Raw genomic sequence first — 14,709 nt, forward strand, 5'->3', positions numbered from 1 at the left:
TGGTGGTTGGACACTTTTAAACTCTTCTTTGAGACTGTCTCCCTTTGGTAACAGGATTTTATTCCTTGGATTGATAGGTGATTGCCATTTGACAGAATGGTCAGAATGGAGCTCGTGTGAACTAACATGCATTGATGGCAGGAGCTTTGAGACTGTTGGTCGCCAGTCTCGATCAAGAGCATTTATCATACAGTCTTTACAAAACCAAGAGAGCTGTCCTGAACAAGTGATAGAGACACGGCCTTGTTCAGGTATTGAAGTGACAGCCCTTTGTTTTACTCTATTAGATGAGAACGTATATGCCTTTTATAGTAATGCGTGGATTACTTGCTGTTGATTTGTTTAAATTGTAGGAGGGAAATGTTATAACTATTCATGGAAAACCAGTCTTTGGAGAGAGAATGAACGCACCGTGTGGTGTCAGCGATCAGATGGGATGAATGTGACAGGTATGTTTGCACAGCCCAGCACACAAAGTGAAAGCTTATCTCTAAATGATTATGTTTAGCCTGAGAAGGAAATTTGAAAGAGATTATGCAAGTATGTGAAATTTTGGAAGAAAAACATCTGTTATCTGATATCTGTACACTAATTAATGTGCAGGACAGCACGGGACAGTGTGCTGCCTAGATAGGCAAACTTGTCGACCATCGACAGTTGGTGGCCTCTAACTGAGATGTGTGGCTCCTGGGGTGTTGTGCTAGGTGCAGGTTGAAACATCACTTCAGTCTTCTCCGTGTTAATAGTGAGTCCAAAGTTGTCACAGGCTGATGAAAGTAGGTCCATGGATTGTTGCACGTCTGCCTGTGAGCCTGTGCATAACACACAGAGGAAGTCACGAAGCGCGGCTCTCTGGACTTCGGAGCTCACTCGGAGTCTGCGCAGGTTGAAGATGTCTCTGTCAAAATGGTACCTGATCCGTATACCAGGGTCATCATCTTGGAAGGTGTCCAACAGCATAGCAGAGAATACCATGCTGAAGAGGGTAGGTGCGAGCACACAGCCCTGCTTGATGCCATTTGTGACTGGAAAGGGGTCAGCGCGCTCTCAATCAAAGTCAATGCGCGCTCTCAATCAAAGTCTTCTATGGCAAACTGTCAAACGGAGTACACTTTTGCAGCACACCAAAGAAATGGTACAAAGACACCCTGAAGGTATCCCTAAAAAGTTTCAGCATCAACGGAGAGTCATGGGAGCAAATCACTCACGACCGTCCATGCTGTATGTCCCAAATCCAGAACGGAGCATTGGTTCTCCTTCCCTTTTTCTTTCTCACTTCTTTTCTCTCTTCTTCCCTCCCCTTCCCCACTGGATGTGGCCATCTTCACCCATGAAGGATGAAAGTACAGTACAGTACAGTACACTAATTATCTGATATTTGCTCAAAGCACAATTTGGATTGTCGAGTTAGGTGTTTTTTTTATATATAATACCATGTGTTTAAATTTAAACAATTAAGTTCACCAACTTTCTTCTCATGTCGTCAGCACATACATTACAGAAATGAGATTTTCTGGCTGAGTCATCTCTGTGTTTACCCGGTGGTCAAACATGCATACAATCTGATTGCAATGACCTGAGAAGGCTGAGCCTGTGTTTTCATTATCAGTGCAAGTTTTACATAATACAGAGGGAGAAGGAGAGATCATCTGCGTGGGAGGGGTATCAGATTCTGCAGTTTTCCTTCAATTCTTTTTACCAGGGAGCTTCATTAACTCACCCCTCCACTTTTACTGCTCACACCATTTACAACTTCTCCCTCTGTTATTAAAAGGCATACCGCTTGGTCAGCAGTTCCAGGCTGAGTGCCTTGGCCAATGCAGGGTTTTCACAGCCCATTCACAGGTCTTTCCATTATATAAATGATGAACCAGGAACTACAACCTATACTTTTCCACTCACTCCTATTTATAAAGATATATATTTTAATGTCATTTAAAACATAGATGTAAAGACAGCTACATAATTAGAGGAGATGATTCACCTTTTAAATATGCACATGAAAGTTCATAGGGTCCAAAAAGGGAATGCTTTACCCATGGAGGGATAAACTATTAGTGTGGGCATCAGGTCATCTGAATTTTTCACCCTGGGTGTGACACCAACTTCCTATGTAGCCCTGGGGAAGTCACTTAATCTCTGCATGGCTCTGTTCCCCATTGGCAAGATAGTTATGATAATAATTCCTGTCTTGTTAAGATAAATTAATTAATATGATGCCTACAGATATTATGCTAATGAGTTCCATCAAAAAGTGTATAAGTAGATAAAATAAGCAATGAAAAACTTCTCAACTTCAGTGAGCTGAGCATTAATCTTTGTCAAAAATGTTGTAACATATCCTTGAAAGTACTTGGTGAAGAGGATTTCTTTTGCAGGAGGTTGTTCAGTTCAGACCAAACCTGCTGAAACCTGGCACTGCAGTCCAGCATGCAGAAAACCGTTCTCCTATTGCACTCAGGTAATTGGATGCTACAGAATGCATTGTAAGACTTAACACCGTGAAGTCTATTAAATTATCTTTAACATCTTCAAATCATCTTAGCCCCTCTAAAATAGTTTGGTGTGCACATGACCCCACCTAGAGGCTGTATCAGGAATTAACTTTATGAAAAGGGAGAATTAGGCTTGTCCTTGACATGTACAAAGCTCAGTTTAGTAGCCAGCATTACATTTTTTTCAATTTACTTTTATTTTAGAGCTCTTGTCAGTCTTTGGCATGGTTAAGTTTTCTTTAGCTGCCATTGCCAGTTGACATACAGATACAGATCAGCTATATACAGAGTGTTTGTGACTGCCTTAGGTGAGCAGTGGAGGTGGTGGTAAAAGGAGTCAAGCATCAAGACTTGATCATATACCTCACAGATAATCCACCTGATTTCACCATGCCATGTAAGGTGTGGATTATGGCAAACCATCAAAACTTTACAAGGGATGTGGCAATTACCCATAACACAAATGAAAATGAAAGACAGTGTGATGTGCAACTGTGGAACAGTGCATGCCATGATGTTTTTCAAGAGGAACAGCCTTGATTTATTTTGTGCTAATGAGAGCCAGAGAATAGAGGACAAGCACAGACATCAGGCAATAGTATAGTTTTTTGCGTAGCTGTATGAAGGAAAAGGAAGACTGAAGTAAATGGGAATGGTTTGTCTAAGTTTCATCTGAAGCCAGCTGTAATAAAGTGAAAAGTTTTTTTATTGACTTCAGTAGCTTGGGTCAAAACATAATGCCTAACTTTAAACATCTGAGTTTGAAAATGTTTCCATGGGTTTTGGTTTTTTTCTTTTAAGTTACCACTAGTTTTTCAGTGGTAACTCCATTTTTTTATTGGGTTTTTCCTTTAATTCGTTCGGTTTTCCTGAGAACTTAGGCACTGATTTCTTACACACCTGATTTGGTTTGGTGTGGGGTTAACATGGTAAATATACATGCACTGTCTAGCCCATAGCTTCAACATGGTCTGCTTGGAAGTTGTACTGTACGGACAGATTGTACTATTCATTTTAATATTAAATGCATTTTGTTGCCTAGAGTGGAGTCTGTGGTTGTGAGAGAGGATATACAGAAATAATGAGATCAAATGGTTTCCTGGACTACTGCATGAAGGTACCAGGTTTAGAAGATAAGAAAGCAGATGTCAAAACCATAGCTGGAAAGAATAAACCTGTCAATTCAAAAATGCATGACATTTTCAAAGGATGGTCTATTCAGCTTTTTAATACAGGTAAAAAAAAAATTACATTGAATGCGAATGGAATAACTTTTCTTTAAAACATGTCTAAGAAGGAAGGTGTATATTTTGTGATGCATAAAAACAGAAAGCTGAAACTGAGAGACTACCGTGACAGTTTTATGGTCACTTTTGTTCCTTCAGTTTAAAATGCACCATAATCATGACATTATGTTGAAAGTAAGAACATTTTGCTTCGACCAAGTAATAATATTTTGGAAAAGCATCACCAGCTGGAACTTTTGGAGTTCTTTGGAATTCTTGTTCCTGCTGTCTTGTGATGTTCTTGCACGTGTCATACTTGGTGCCAGGGAGAGATGTATTATATTACTAGTAATTTGAAAAGTCTTAGAGCAGAAGGCTTCTTAAGGGTTTCGTGATGGGGAAAAGGTTGATGTGATGACTCATGTGTTGTCAGGTTTTGAAAGGATATGAAAAAGTTGGTGAATTCAAAGAAAAGATTATGAAAGTTAAACCAAGTAAAAATATAATATATTAGATTGCTATCACTTATAGTGAGGAATCCAGTAACTTTCTCTAGGGCTGTTCTGAAATAAGGGTATCAGTCTGGCACAAAGCTGTGCTTGTATAAAACTCCTATTCACTTCAAATGAAGAGCAAGTGGTTACCAATGTGAAAGCTGTTCTTTATCTGAAATAATATAACCAATCTTCTGGGGGAATAATATATCTGGAACAACTCAGTTTGAGTCTGTGTAGCTCCCAAATGGGAAACCAGCAGAAATAAGGGCTTTGTAGTAATAAATACTTAATCTTGTCTATCCCAAATTGTTCTCTTCTTTCCCACCTCACAGACTTCACAGTCTTTTAGTTTTTGCTTTTATTTTTCCCCACTTTAAACCAATGTTACAAGAATAGTTTCGTGTGATGTAATGTGTCTTGACTTTAGTGAGACTTTTGACACTCTCATTAGCAAGCTAAAAAAATACAGGCTAGGAAATACATGCTTAACCAGTAGTCCTCAGTGGCTCAATGTGTAATTGTGGGGAAGTAACAAATGGGGTTCCCCAGCGGTCTGTCCTAGCTCCGGTATTGTTTACATCTTCATTAAATATTTGGATGATGACTGAGTGCATGCTTAGTAAATTTGCTGATAACACCAAGTTGGGTGGAGTTGCAGATGCTCTGGAGGGTAGGTCTAGGATCCAGAATGACCTGGATAGATTGGAAGCATGATGTGAAATCAATAGATGAAATTCAGCAAGGACATGTGTAAAGTCCTGCACTTGGGATAGAATAATTGGATGTAGAAATACAGACTGGAACAAGACTGGCTAGGTTGCAATGCTTCAGAGAAGGCCCTGGGGGTTACAAGCTGAATCTGAGCCAACAGTTGCAAAAAAGGCTAAGAGTATATACTGTGTTGTGTTAACAGGAGTGTTATTTGAGTATCAAAGGAAGTGATTCTTCTGCTCTATTCAGCACGGTTTAGGCCTTACCTGGAGTACCATGTCCAGTTTTGGATTTCACACTTCAAGAAGGACATCAATAGATTATAAAGAGCTCACCGAGAGTGCCAAAAATCATTAGAGACCTTGGAAGCCTGAGTTATGGTGAAGAAAGGATGAAAGAGTCAGGGTTATTTAGTCTAAAGCCAAGAAGGCTGAGATCTGATAACAGTTTTCAAGTATTTGAAGGGTGATTATAGAGGGGAAGAAGATGGATGAGCTTTTCTCTATGGCTAGCAGAGACAGGACTAAGAGCAATAGCCTCAAGCTGCAGCAAAAGAAATTCAGGTTGGAGATTAGGAGGAACTTGCTGACTATGAGGGTGATTAAACATTGGAACAGGCTACCTAGTGAAGTTATGGAATCTCCATCCTTGGAAAATTTCAAGAGTGGGTTGGACAGATTCTTGGCTGGGATCGTTTGGTCAGAGATGATCCTGCCTTGAGCAGGAGGCTGGACTAGATGACCTTGCAAGGTCCCTTCCAGCCCTACTTTCTTATAATCCTACAAACAATAAAGATGCAACAGGAAAATGGGTATTTTGATAGATATTTCAAGTTTCCCACAGTGAAATTGACTGTTCCCTCGCCACTAAAATCCCCGGAGTGATCATTTCTGTTCATTGTGGTATATTGCACTTCTTGTGTTTCCAGTTACTTTGTGATGATCATACAAGTCTGGAAAAATGTAATGAAAGATTATATTATGATATGTGAGGTAAAGCTAAGGCTACCTCAGTGTCTTGATCCCTATGATTAAGATCCCAGCTTTGTTGTTATATTTACATGTATGACTTCCCTTTAATAGTTATCCTCTCTACAGAGTATATCTGATCTAACATGACTTATCCAAAGGCCGTTAAACTTAGTGGGCTTAAGATCAGACCCGTCATCCAAAAGTGTATATAATATATACCAAGAATTATGTCAGTTTGGGCTTAAATACCTTTGACACATTAGAGCCTCTTCTAAGTTATTCTTTTCAAGTGTCAGGCCTCCAGCCCATCGTTTTTCATGGACGTGGACCTACATGGCCTTTTCTGAATGCCAGCATTTAGGGCTGCAGTCCCTCAATATCTGTATCAGGCTCAACCTCAGCTCAAGTGTTGGACTTGCTGGCCATGTCCGCACAAACACTGATGTTTGTTTCTTCCAGGAAAAGAAGCAGTGGCACAGCCAGTACCCAGGGAACACCCATGTCACATGCCCTCTGGTCTGTGGCAGGTTGCCCCAGATGGGATAGGGGAGGTTGGGGCCAGCAACTGTGTTGGCCCCAACAGCCTTACCTGGGGACCTGGGATCCTTAGGGAGCTGCAGTTTTGGCGTTTCTGCAGCTTCTGATTGGCAGCCAGAGCATGGCTCAGGTGGGCCAGGCTCTGGCCTTGGGTGGCACGTGCTGCTGCCATGTGCACACCCCTGCTTTTTTTCCGCATGGGCTTTTTGACCCTGGGATCTCCCAGAGTCAACTCCTCCCCTGCCCCCTACACACGCTGCAAGGTAGCAGCATGGGGAACACCTGAATGTGCAGGATGTGGTGCCACAGATGCATATGGCATGGCCATGCTCCTCTGAACATGGCCTCTGTGTTCTCTCTGGGACAGTCATGGAACGAAAGAGTAACCAGCTAGTTTTTATAAAGCACGGTATTATTTTAATACTAAATCAGTACGTAGAAAATATATTGTGAAACAACAAATGAATGACCTGGTATGCTAGGTGTGTGAGCTACTACCTAGCAACCATATATAGGATCCTGCTAAGTACCAACACATCTGTCTTGCAATCTGTATCTCTGTACATAATCTCAGTTCCAGCTTGAGGATCTCTGTTTAGCATATAGACAATTAAATTTTATCACAACTTTAAAAGTTTGTTGTTTGTCTCCCAAAAGTTTTTTGTATAAGCACACAGATCTGCTTTTGGCCTGATAAAGAATGTCTTGCATTCAGAAGCTTGTCTAACTCTATCCCAACTGTGCAATTGGTCCAACAAAAGACATCACCCTAAGAAAGCCTTGCTTCTTGTAAAATTCCTGGACCATTACAGCTACAAAATCCCTCTAACACTACTATGTACTTTTTGTTAATACCATACCATGGGTGATCTAATTCATGTAAAAAGATGTTCCTCAGGTAAAGATGGGCTTAAATAAAAATGCATACAATATGAGACCAAATTCTCTGTTGCATTTATACAGGAGACAAACAGCAGAAGCTCATTAATCAGGCAAAGAATGGTACTTCCTTCTACTTGCCTCCATTGCTTCTGTTGAAAAGAGTTCCTGAACACCACTCTTCTGATGATTAAAGATCTTTTCTGATTTCTACTTTAATTGATTTGTGGAAAATTTAGACCCATTTATTCACAACCAACATTTGCTTGTTTCTTAAATAGCTCTTTACCCTCCCTAGTGTTTAACCCTTCTTCTTCCTTTCCCCCCACCAGTAGGTCTCAGAGAGTGGTTATATTGATCCTAGGCTTGCCTTTCCATAGGTTAAACATGGTGAGCTCTTTGAGATAGTCTGATATTACTGGGGTCAGCTCTCCACCAAACTGAATTTGTCTGAGCTGCCATTGTTTCTCTTCACTACTATAGCTCAAATACTTCATACACCTATTTTCTCCTCTATGGGCGGCTAGTTTCCTGATTTGACTGTAGCTCCCATGATGTACTGCAGCAGGTCAACCAGAAAAAAGACTGCAACATGGTTTTATCTAGGACAACTGGCCTGAAATGAAATATTTTATTTTGCTGTTCCATCAGAAAAATCATAAACTTCTGATTTTCCATCAGAAAATTTTAATTTTGCAGAAACTGCATAAAAATTCTCAGCTTATTGGTTTCCTTGTAATGTCCATTTCCCATTAATATTGTTCCTACATGCTACACAACAACTATGCAATTGTTGCTGCTATATATAGCCTTATTAAAGTGTTAATAAAATAAAACTTAATGACTGATTTGTAAACACTCCTTTCCCTTTTTGCCCTTCCACTTTCAATAGATGGCAGACTTAAAATATGGGTGTATGGAGTATCAGCTGGTGGTTTTCTCATCTTGATTTTGGGGATTTTTACATCCTATCTTGTTTGGTAAGTACTTTCTAAAGAGTCCAAATAATCTAAAAAGCATGATAAAGCCAAATGCATCACAGTCAAAACCATTTAGATAAATATAGGCAATGATACTCAACTATAAATGAGTATAGGCAGATTCAAATGTAGTCTGTTGTACTACAGTAGTTTGGTTCATGTACTAAAACAGAGGTTGGCAACCTGCAGCCTGCAGGCTGGATCCTGCCTATGGATCCATCTGATGCAGCCTGTAGATATGAAGCTTCAGCAGTAGTCCCTTTCCCATGCCACCATGGAGAAAAATAGTAGCAGTGGATGCCTTCCCTGTGCTGCCCCAAGAAGCAGCAGCAGCTGAGTCCCAGTGCCCACTATTCTCTAACATGAACTGGGTATTTCTATCCTGCAGCCTAAAAATGTTGCCAACCACTGTGTTACAGTAATTTAGATTTCACTAGAATGTATTTTCTGTGCCAGTGTGATCACTGACATGTACCATGGCTCTGTTTGATAGGGACAGACTTATTTTATGACTATTAATATGTATGCAGACTTCTGCTGGGGCCCCAACGTGCTCCCAAGGCACTATTCTCTTTATATTCGACGTTATATGGCTGATTTATGTGCATTATTGGAGCAGGGAACTTTTATCTTTCATGCCATTATTAGAGACAGAACTGGATGGAACCATGGGCACTTAAAGTTAGCAATTTTTTTTATTTTATCTAAAAAAGGCAAAATTAAGAGCCATTAATTGTTCCTAGAAATACAGGGCAAACAAAGCTACTCTTACATTTCTTGGATAGGCAGGGTACCAGAGGAGAATGTATTATCCCTTGGGAGCCACGTTGCTGCCACAAGTCTGAGCAGTGTCCAACCTACTCTTATCTATAGCACAGAGTTGGGGAGCCCTAACTCCTTCCTGAATATTCTACTATGACCATTGCAGAAAATATCTCATAAATATTTTTCTTGTTCTGTTTTCTGCTATAGGCACATATACTGTATATTAAAATAGGATATGTGAATGTTGTTTAGGAATTTTTGTTCCAACTACTTATTTTTCAAAGCCATAACTACCCATTATTCATTACCTCAAAATGTAAGCATCTAGTTTCTTGGGAATATGATATAATTTTATGGCGTCCTTTGAAGAATAAGATGGAAAAGATGTGCTTTCTTCGTAACAATAAATAATTCTCCCTTTGTGCAATTCAGGGAGAAGAAAGAAATGAGAATATCTGAGATCAAGGCAAAATGGTTTCCATATTGACATGGTTCAGTTTTTCTGTCTGGCGTAGTCACTCTTTATTTTTTATTTATCTACTGATGGTCAAGAATAAAGATAATTAGATAGATATTAGGGCTGTGTGAAGCTTCAGTCCCTGATTTGATTTGAGGGAGATTCAACTTAATTTGGTAGCCAAATTTCTGGATCCAAATCAAATCAGAGGCCCCTTTAATCTCTCTCAATTGAATCGAAACCCTCTGAATTGATTCAGAGACATTTGGAAAGGTTCGGAGATTTGGACTTAGAGACAGCTTTAAATGTTTTTTCTACATACCTTTATGTAATGGGGACATGTGAATGCTGCAATGCTAGGCAGAATGGAGTATCTCACAGAAGCACGGGGGCTCCCCAGCATGCTTGGCAGCAGGCCTAGTAGTGGACCAGAAGTACTTTCGGTCCACTTCCAGGTCTGCTGGGGAGTGCGTGAGCCCCCTCCCACCCATCTCGGTGACTGGTGCCTCATGGGTTCCCCTGTGGCTGATCACTGAGACAGGGAGGCACGGGGCTGGGGGCCCTACCACACTCCTTGGCAGATCCAGAAGTGCACTGGAATTACTTCCAGTCCACTTCTGGATTCACCGCCGAGCACATGGAGGGTCTCCGTGCAGTCCTGTGGGATGGTCCATACGCCCCAGCATTGCAGTAATCATAAGCCACGCCTGCTACCTCAAGGTATGTAGAAAAAAATTTTTAATCTGTGTCTGTGTCTGAATCGCTGCTTCTGTAAATCAGCATCGAATCTTCAGATTCGGCCGAATCGAATCAGGGACAGTGATCTGAGTCAACGAATTGAATTACTGTCTCTGATTCAAGCCGAATCCAAATCAAATAGGGCCCACTTCGCACACCCCTAATAGATACACCTTAATTTGCATTCCTACCTCACACAGTGATTCCATGTGGGAGTTTTACCTGAGTAAGGGATACAGCTCCATACTTGCTTTCTTAAATGTATCCTTGGTATTTTCAGTTTTATGTAATTTTCAAATGGAAATAGGTAGAATGTAAAGTTTTTTAAAGTTGCACTTAATATGTCAACTTGCATTGGTTTTCAAAAGATTGTTTTCATTTTCCTTTCAGCAAGAAACCAAAACAGCATCACAGTCCTCCTCCACAACAGAAACCCCTGACTTTAGCATATGATGGAGACATAGACATGTAACAAAAAAAGTCCAAATTTAGACATCAGCTGCCTTAACTGCTTTCTCTTTTGTAACTTTCAGACTTCTCAGTTTTTTTGAGGAATCTCTTGATGTGTAATATATTGGGCAGAATATTAATATTGCAAATTTAGCATTTTGCCTTTGGTTTATTTTAAAAAATGGAGTCAACGACTTTCAGATTTGTGAAATCTCTCCCAAGGAACTGGAAAATTCATTTCTTCCTGTTTTGACAATGGGAATAATAATAAAAAAAGAAATTCTACAGACTTTAGTAAGCATTAACTAAGGAAAGCATGACAATCCTGCAGAAAATGTGACATTCACTGTAAATGACAAGTTTGACACTGCATCGGTATGCACTATATTAGTGCAGGATTCTTTACTCTTCACGTATTTCAACAATGAGTTTTCTAGTGTTTACATTTGGTTCAAAAGACTATAAAGCTGGATCATGTATTTTGAGAACTGCAAAGATGAATGTGTTGAAATATCTGGAATTCTCTGGGTTTTTAAAGTTAATGCCTTCTTGTCCTGTTTTCTATCCTGGAATATGATTTTGCTTCATTTCCATCAATGGGACAGAATAAGGATTGTTTAAATTTTAGAGCACATGAAGTGGCATAGATGGTTTATAATTAAATATGTTTTTTAAAGAAATGAGTAGATAGATGTTTTGATGAATGGCTAGAAGACTTGATTATTTTAAAATAAAGTATTTTAAATTAACTTAAACCATGTAGATACATTTTGGCCATTTTAAAATGTTATTCAGTTTAATTAATACAAACTCTCCTTTTGTATTTAAATTTTCTTATCTGAAATATTTATATATTCTTTTTTTGAATTTAATTATCTGACCTCATTTAATATACATCTAACACAAATGCTGTTTGTAGAAGGTCTTGTTTGTTTAATGTTTAAAAACATTGGAAAGTGACATATTCTAAACATCTGGGAACATTTGAAGAAGATAAGTGTTTGTAATAGTATGTGTAGCAAGTAAGAAAGTGCCATCTTGTGGTATTGACTTGTACTCATAAGCAAATAAAATGCTAAACAGAGCAAGAATATTGCTGCTGGTATTTTCAATTAAATGTGTCTTAAAGACTCATTTTACTCTGCCTCCAATTTTTTAAGCCCTGATTATTTTGAGTGATCTTCCTTTTCTTATGCTGTAGAGATTAACTGGGAAAATATTGCAGAGAAAAAAAAAGTGGAAAGTAACTGCAGATTTGTACAGCAAAATATTGAAGTAAAGTAGAAAACAGTAACACAGCTCTACAGTTTATTCCAATAATGTTTAGACCAGAACACATTTCATAATGAATCACTTCATACAATGCTTTTTGATATTTGATAACTTCATTTTTTAATCATTAAGAATATAATAAAGTGACAAATTCTGTACTGCTACATATTTTCAAGTTTGTTACACTTCAGCTTATGACTGGTCACATTCTGCCTACTAGAGTGGAAAATGAAGATTTGTTTATTCATGGAAAGTGTTGATAAATACAATAAACTTGCTTTTAAATTTAATTTACATAAAACGAATGGTCAAAAATTAGAAACCCAATATTTCCAGCTGAAAACGGGGATATTTAAGTGGGATATTAAATATTTTGGTTCATGCTGTTGTGGTAATGCATGTGAATTATGGTTTAGGTTCATTGTTTCCCTAGCCAAAGTATATCATCCACCATGGGTTTCACTATCACTCAAATATTGTAGTGCATCATGGGAGTCGCATGGCCTTGGTTCATCATAGAAGTTGTTGTATCAGTAGTGGAGAATGGGAGTGTGATAGGTATGAACTACAACTTCCCATGGGGTAAAGCAGGAGCTTATCTTAAACCAGTTGCCTTGGCTTTGGGCAACTTTCAGCCTTTACAAGAAAACAAAAGTTGAAAACACAACAGAAATAGTTTGGACAGAAATTTTGGACCAACTCTACTACTACTGTCTTCCATACTACTGCAGAGGTTGAAAACAGACTCCATTACTTGGAAATTAATTATTATTTACAGTAGAACAGTATTCTTCCAACTTTTTCACCACTGCTGAGTATTCCCCTGGAGTAGCATATGTAGTTTTGGGCAACACACAACAACTTCAATGTCGATAAACTGAAGAATCCAGAAGAGAGCAACAAAAATGATTAGAGGTCTAGTAAACATGACATATGAGGATAAGCTGAAAGAATTGGGGTTATTTAGTCTAGAGAAAACAAGACTAACAGGTGATTTGGATAACAGTCTTTAAATATAAAAAAGGCTGTTATAAAGAGGATGGCAGTCCCATGTTCTCTTTGTCACCAGGGGACAGTGCAAGAAGTAATGTAGATTGTAACAAAATGAATTTAATTTAGCTATTAGGAAGAGCTTTCTACCTATGAGGGTGATGAGGCAGTATATATAGACTATATAGAGCAGTGGTCCTCAAGCTTTTGGCCTCATGGGTTGAGTGAGTGGTGCATGGCCAGTCCACAGTCCAGATTAGGTCCCAAATTAGTCAATCTGGCATGCAGGGCCAGACTGTCTGGTTCATAGCGCTCTCCACAGGTGCAGAAATTTGGCAGCAAGGGAGCAGCAATTAATACTGCCACTGCTTGCCTCCACCAAATTTTTGGACCCAGAGGGAAAACTGCAGGCCTAATTATATGGCTCTGCAGGCAGGATCTGGCCCACAGACCAGGGGTAAGTAGCCCTCCTATAGAAAGATTGTGGAATATCCATCACTGGAAGTTTTTAAGTGTAGACAGATATTTGTCTGAGATGGTAAAAGGCAGATCTGGAGGTGAGGGTGCAGCGGTGTTGCTGCACCCACCCTTTACTTCCTGCTCAATCCAGAAGGGGTAATGGCATTTCTATTCAGTGAGTCAATTGGTTTACCTTGTTCCTGCTTGTCTCTCATCACTCCTCGGGTGTTAACAGACCACTCTTGTTTTTAATAGTCTTGGTGTTCCACTAATCAAGCTATTTTATGTTTTGTAATTCTGCTATCTGTTCGTCATTCTTGGTAATGTCTCCTATTTCACATCCATGCAGACTAATTTTAGCTCAAGCTCATATCTGGGGTAACTATAATGACTACAGACTGAAAGTTATATATTTTTTACTATTTTTGTTTAGTTTGTTGCTTTTTTTAAACTTAATATTTAATCTTTCAATTAGTGCACATTCCAAAAAAGTTATGTTTGGTTTTGCCTTGATCTTAAAGTAAATAATATAGTGCTAGGTTCTAGCATATTAGTAAGGCTGCTGGTTTCTCTTTTAGATGGAGAAAAAGAGGTGTTCGGTTATGTGATAAAGTACTATACCATCTATATTCCCCTTTCCAAAATCCTAGCTCCACCCCTGGGAGTAGTTGAATGGAAATACTAATACCAGATCTTACAATAGTTATTTGGATGAATATAGTGTGCAGAGAATGGCTCTTAGCGGAGAGTGAGAGAACAAACATAATTAAATGAGCTCCTGAGAAGTAAGCAGAGTGGGAAATTAAGTGTTAAAAAAGTAATGCCCGCAAAGCAGTCATTGCCCTTGCAATAAGCTGGCAGAAACTAGCCCAGTTCTTTAACACGCTATTTTACTGGAGTGATCATTGACCTCCAATGAATATGCTGTTTTTCAATTATACGTCCTTGTTTTTCAACCACAAATAGTAGCACCCTCTGAAGACGATCATTGTATTTATTGCAGTGGATGAAATGTTAACACAGAAAGTCGAGCTATTGATAGGAGAGATTAGTTGTAATTGTTGATTTTCCCTCAGTTCACCTGTATTGTATGAGCTGGTCCAGGCAACCCATGATGCCCATACTGTATATAGTAAACAGATCACTGCAGAAAATTGCTTTGGAAACAGGACTTCCCTAACCATATACACTATAGGTATTCAGGAGGTTTGTAACCAATTAACTCCTGCAGCTAAAAAGGAAAGCCTACAAAGGATGGAGGATGGGATTCACCTCCAAGGAG

At 39.1% G+C, this 14,709-nt stretch overlaps 1 protein-coding gene across 1 annotated transcript in view; it reads left to right on the plus strand.

Moving 5' to 3' along the window:
* Window positions 1-12,530, plus strand: part of THSD7B (thrombospondin type 1 domain containing 7B) — a 549,335-nt gene extending 536,805 nt beyond the window's left edge. The window contains exons 22-27 of the mRNA XM_019554526.1: window positions 78-251; window positions 354-449; window positions 2,379-2,461; window positions 3,538-3,730; window positions 8,209-8,296; window positions 10,647-12,530. Of these exons, the coding sequence (XP_019410071.1) occupies window positions 78-251; window positions 354-449; window positions 2,379-2,461; window positions 3,538-3,730; window positions 8,209-8,296; window positions 10,647-10,728 (716 nt within the window). The 3' untranslated portion in view covers window positions 10,729-12,530. The remainder of the gene's footprint in view (window positions 1-77; window positions 252-353; window positions 450-2,378; window positions 2,462-3,537; window positions 3,731-8,208; window positions 8,297-10,646) is intronic.
* Window positions 12,531-14,709: the final 2,179 nt, after the last annotated feature.

Source organism: Crocodylus porosus, unplaced genomic scaffold, assembly GCF_001723895.1.
Source record: "Crocodylus porosus isolate Cpor-Errol unplaced genomic scaffold, CroPor_comp1, whole genome shotgun sequence".
NCBI lineage: Eukaryota > Metazoa > Chordata > Crocodylia > Crocodylidae > Crocodylus > Crocodylus porosus.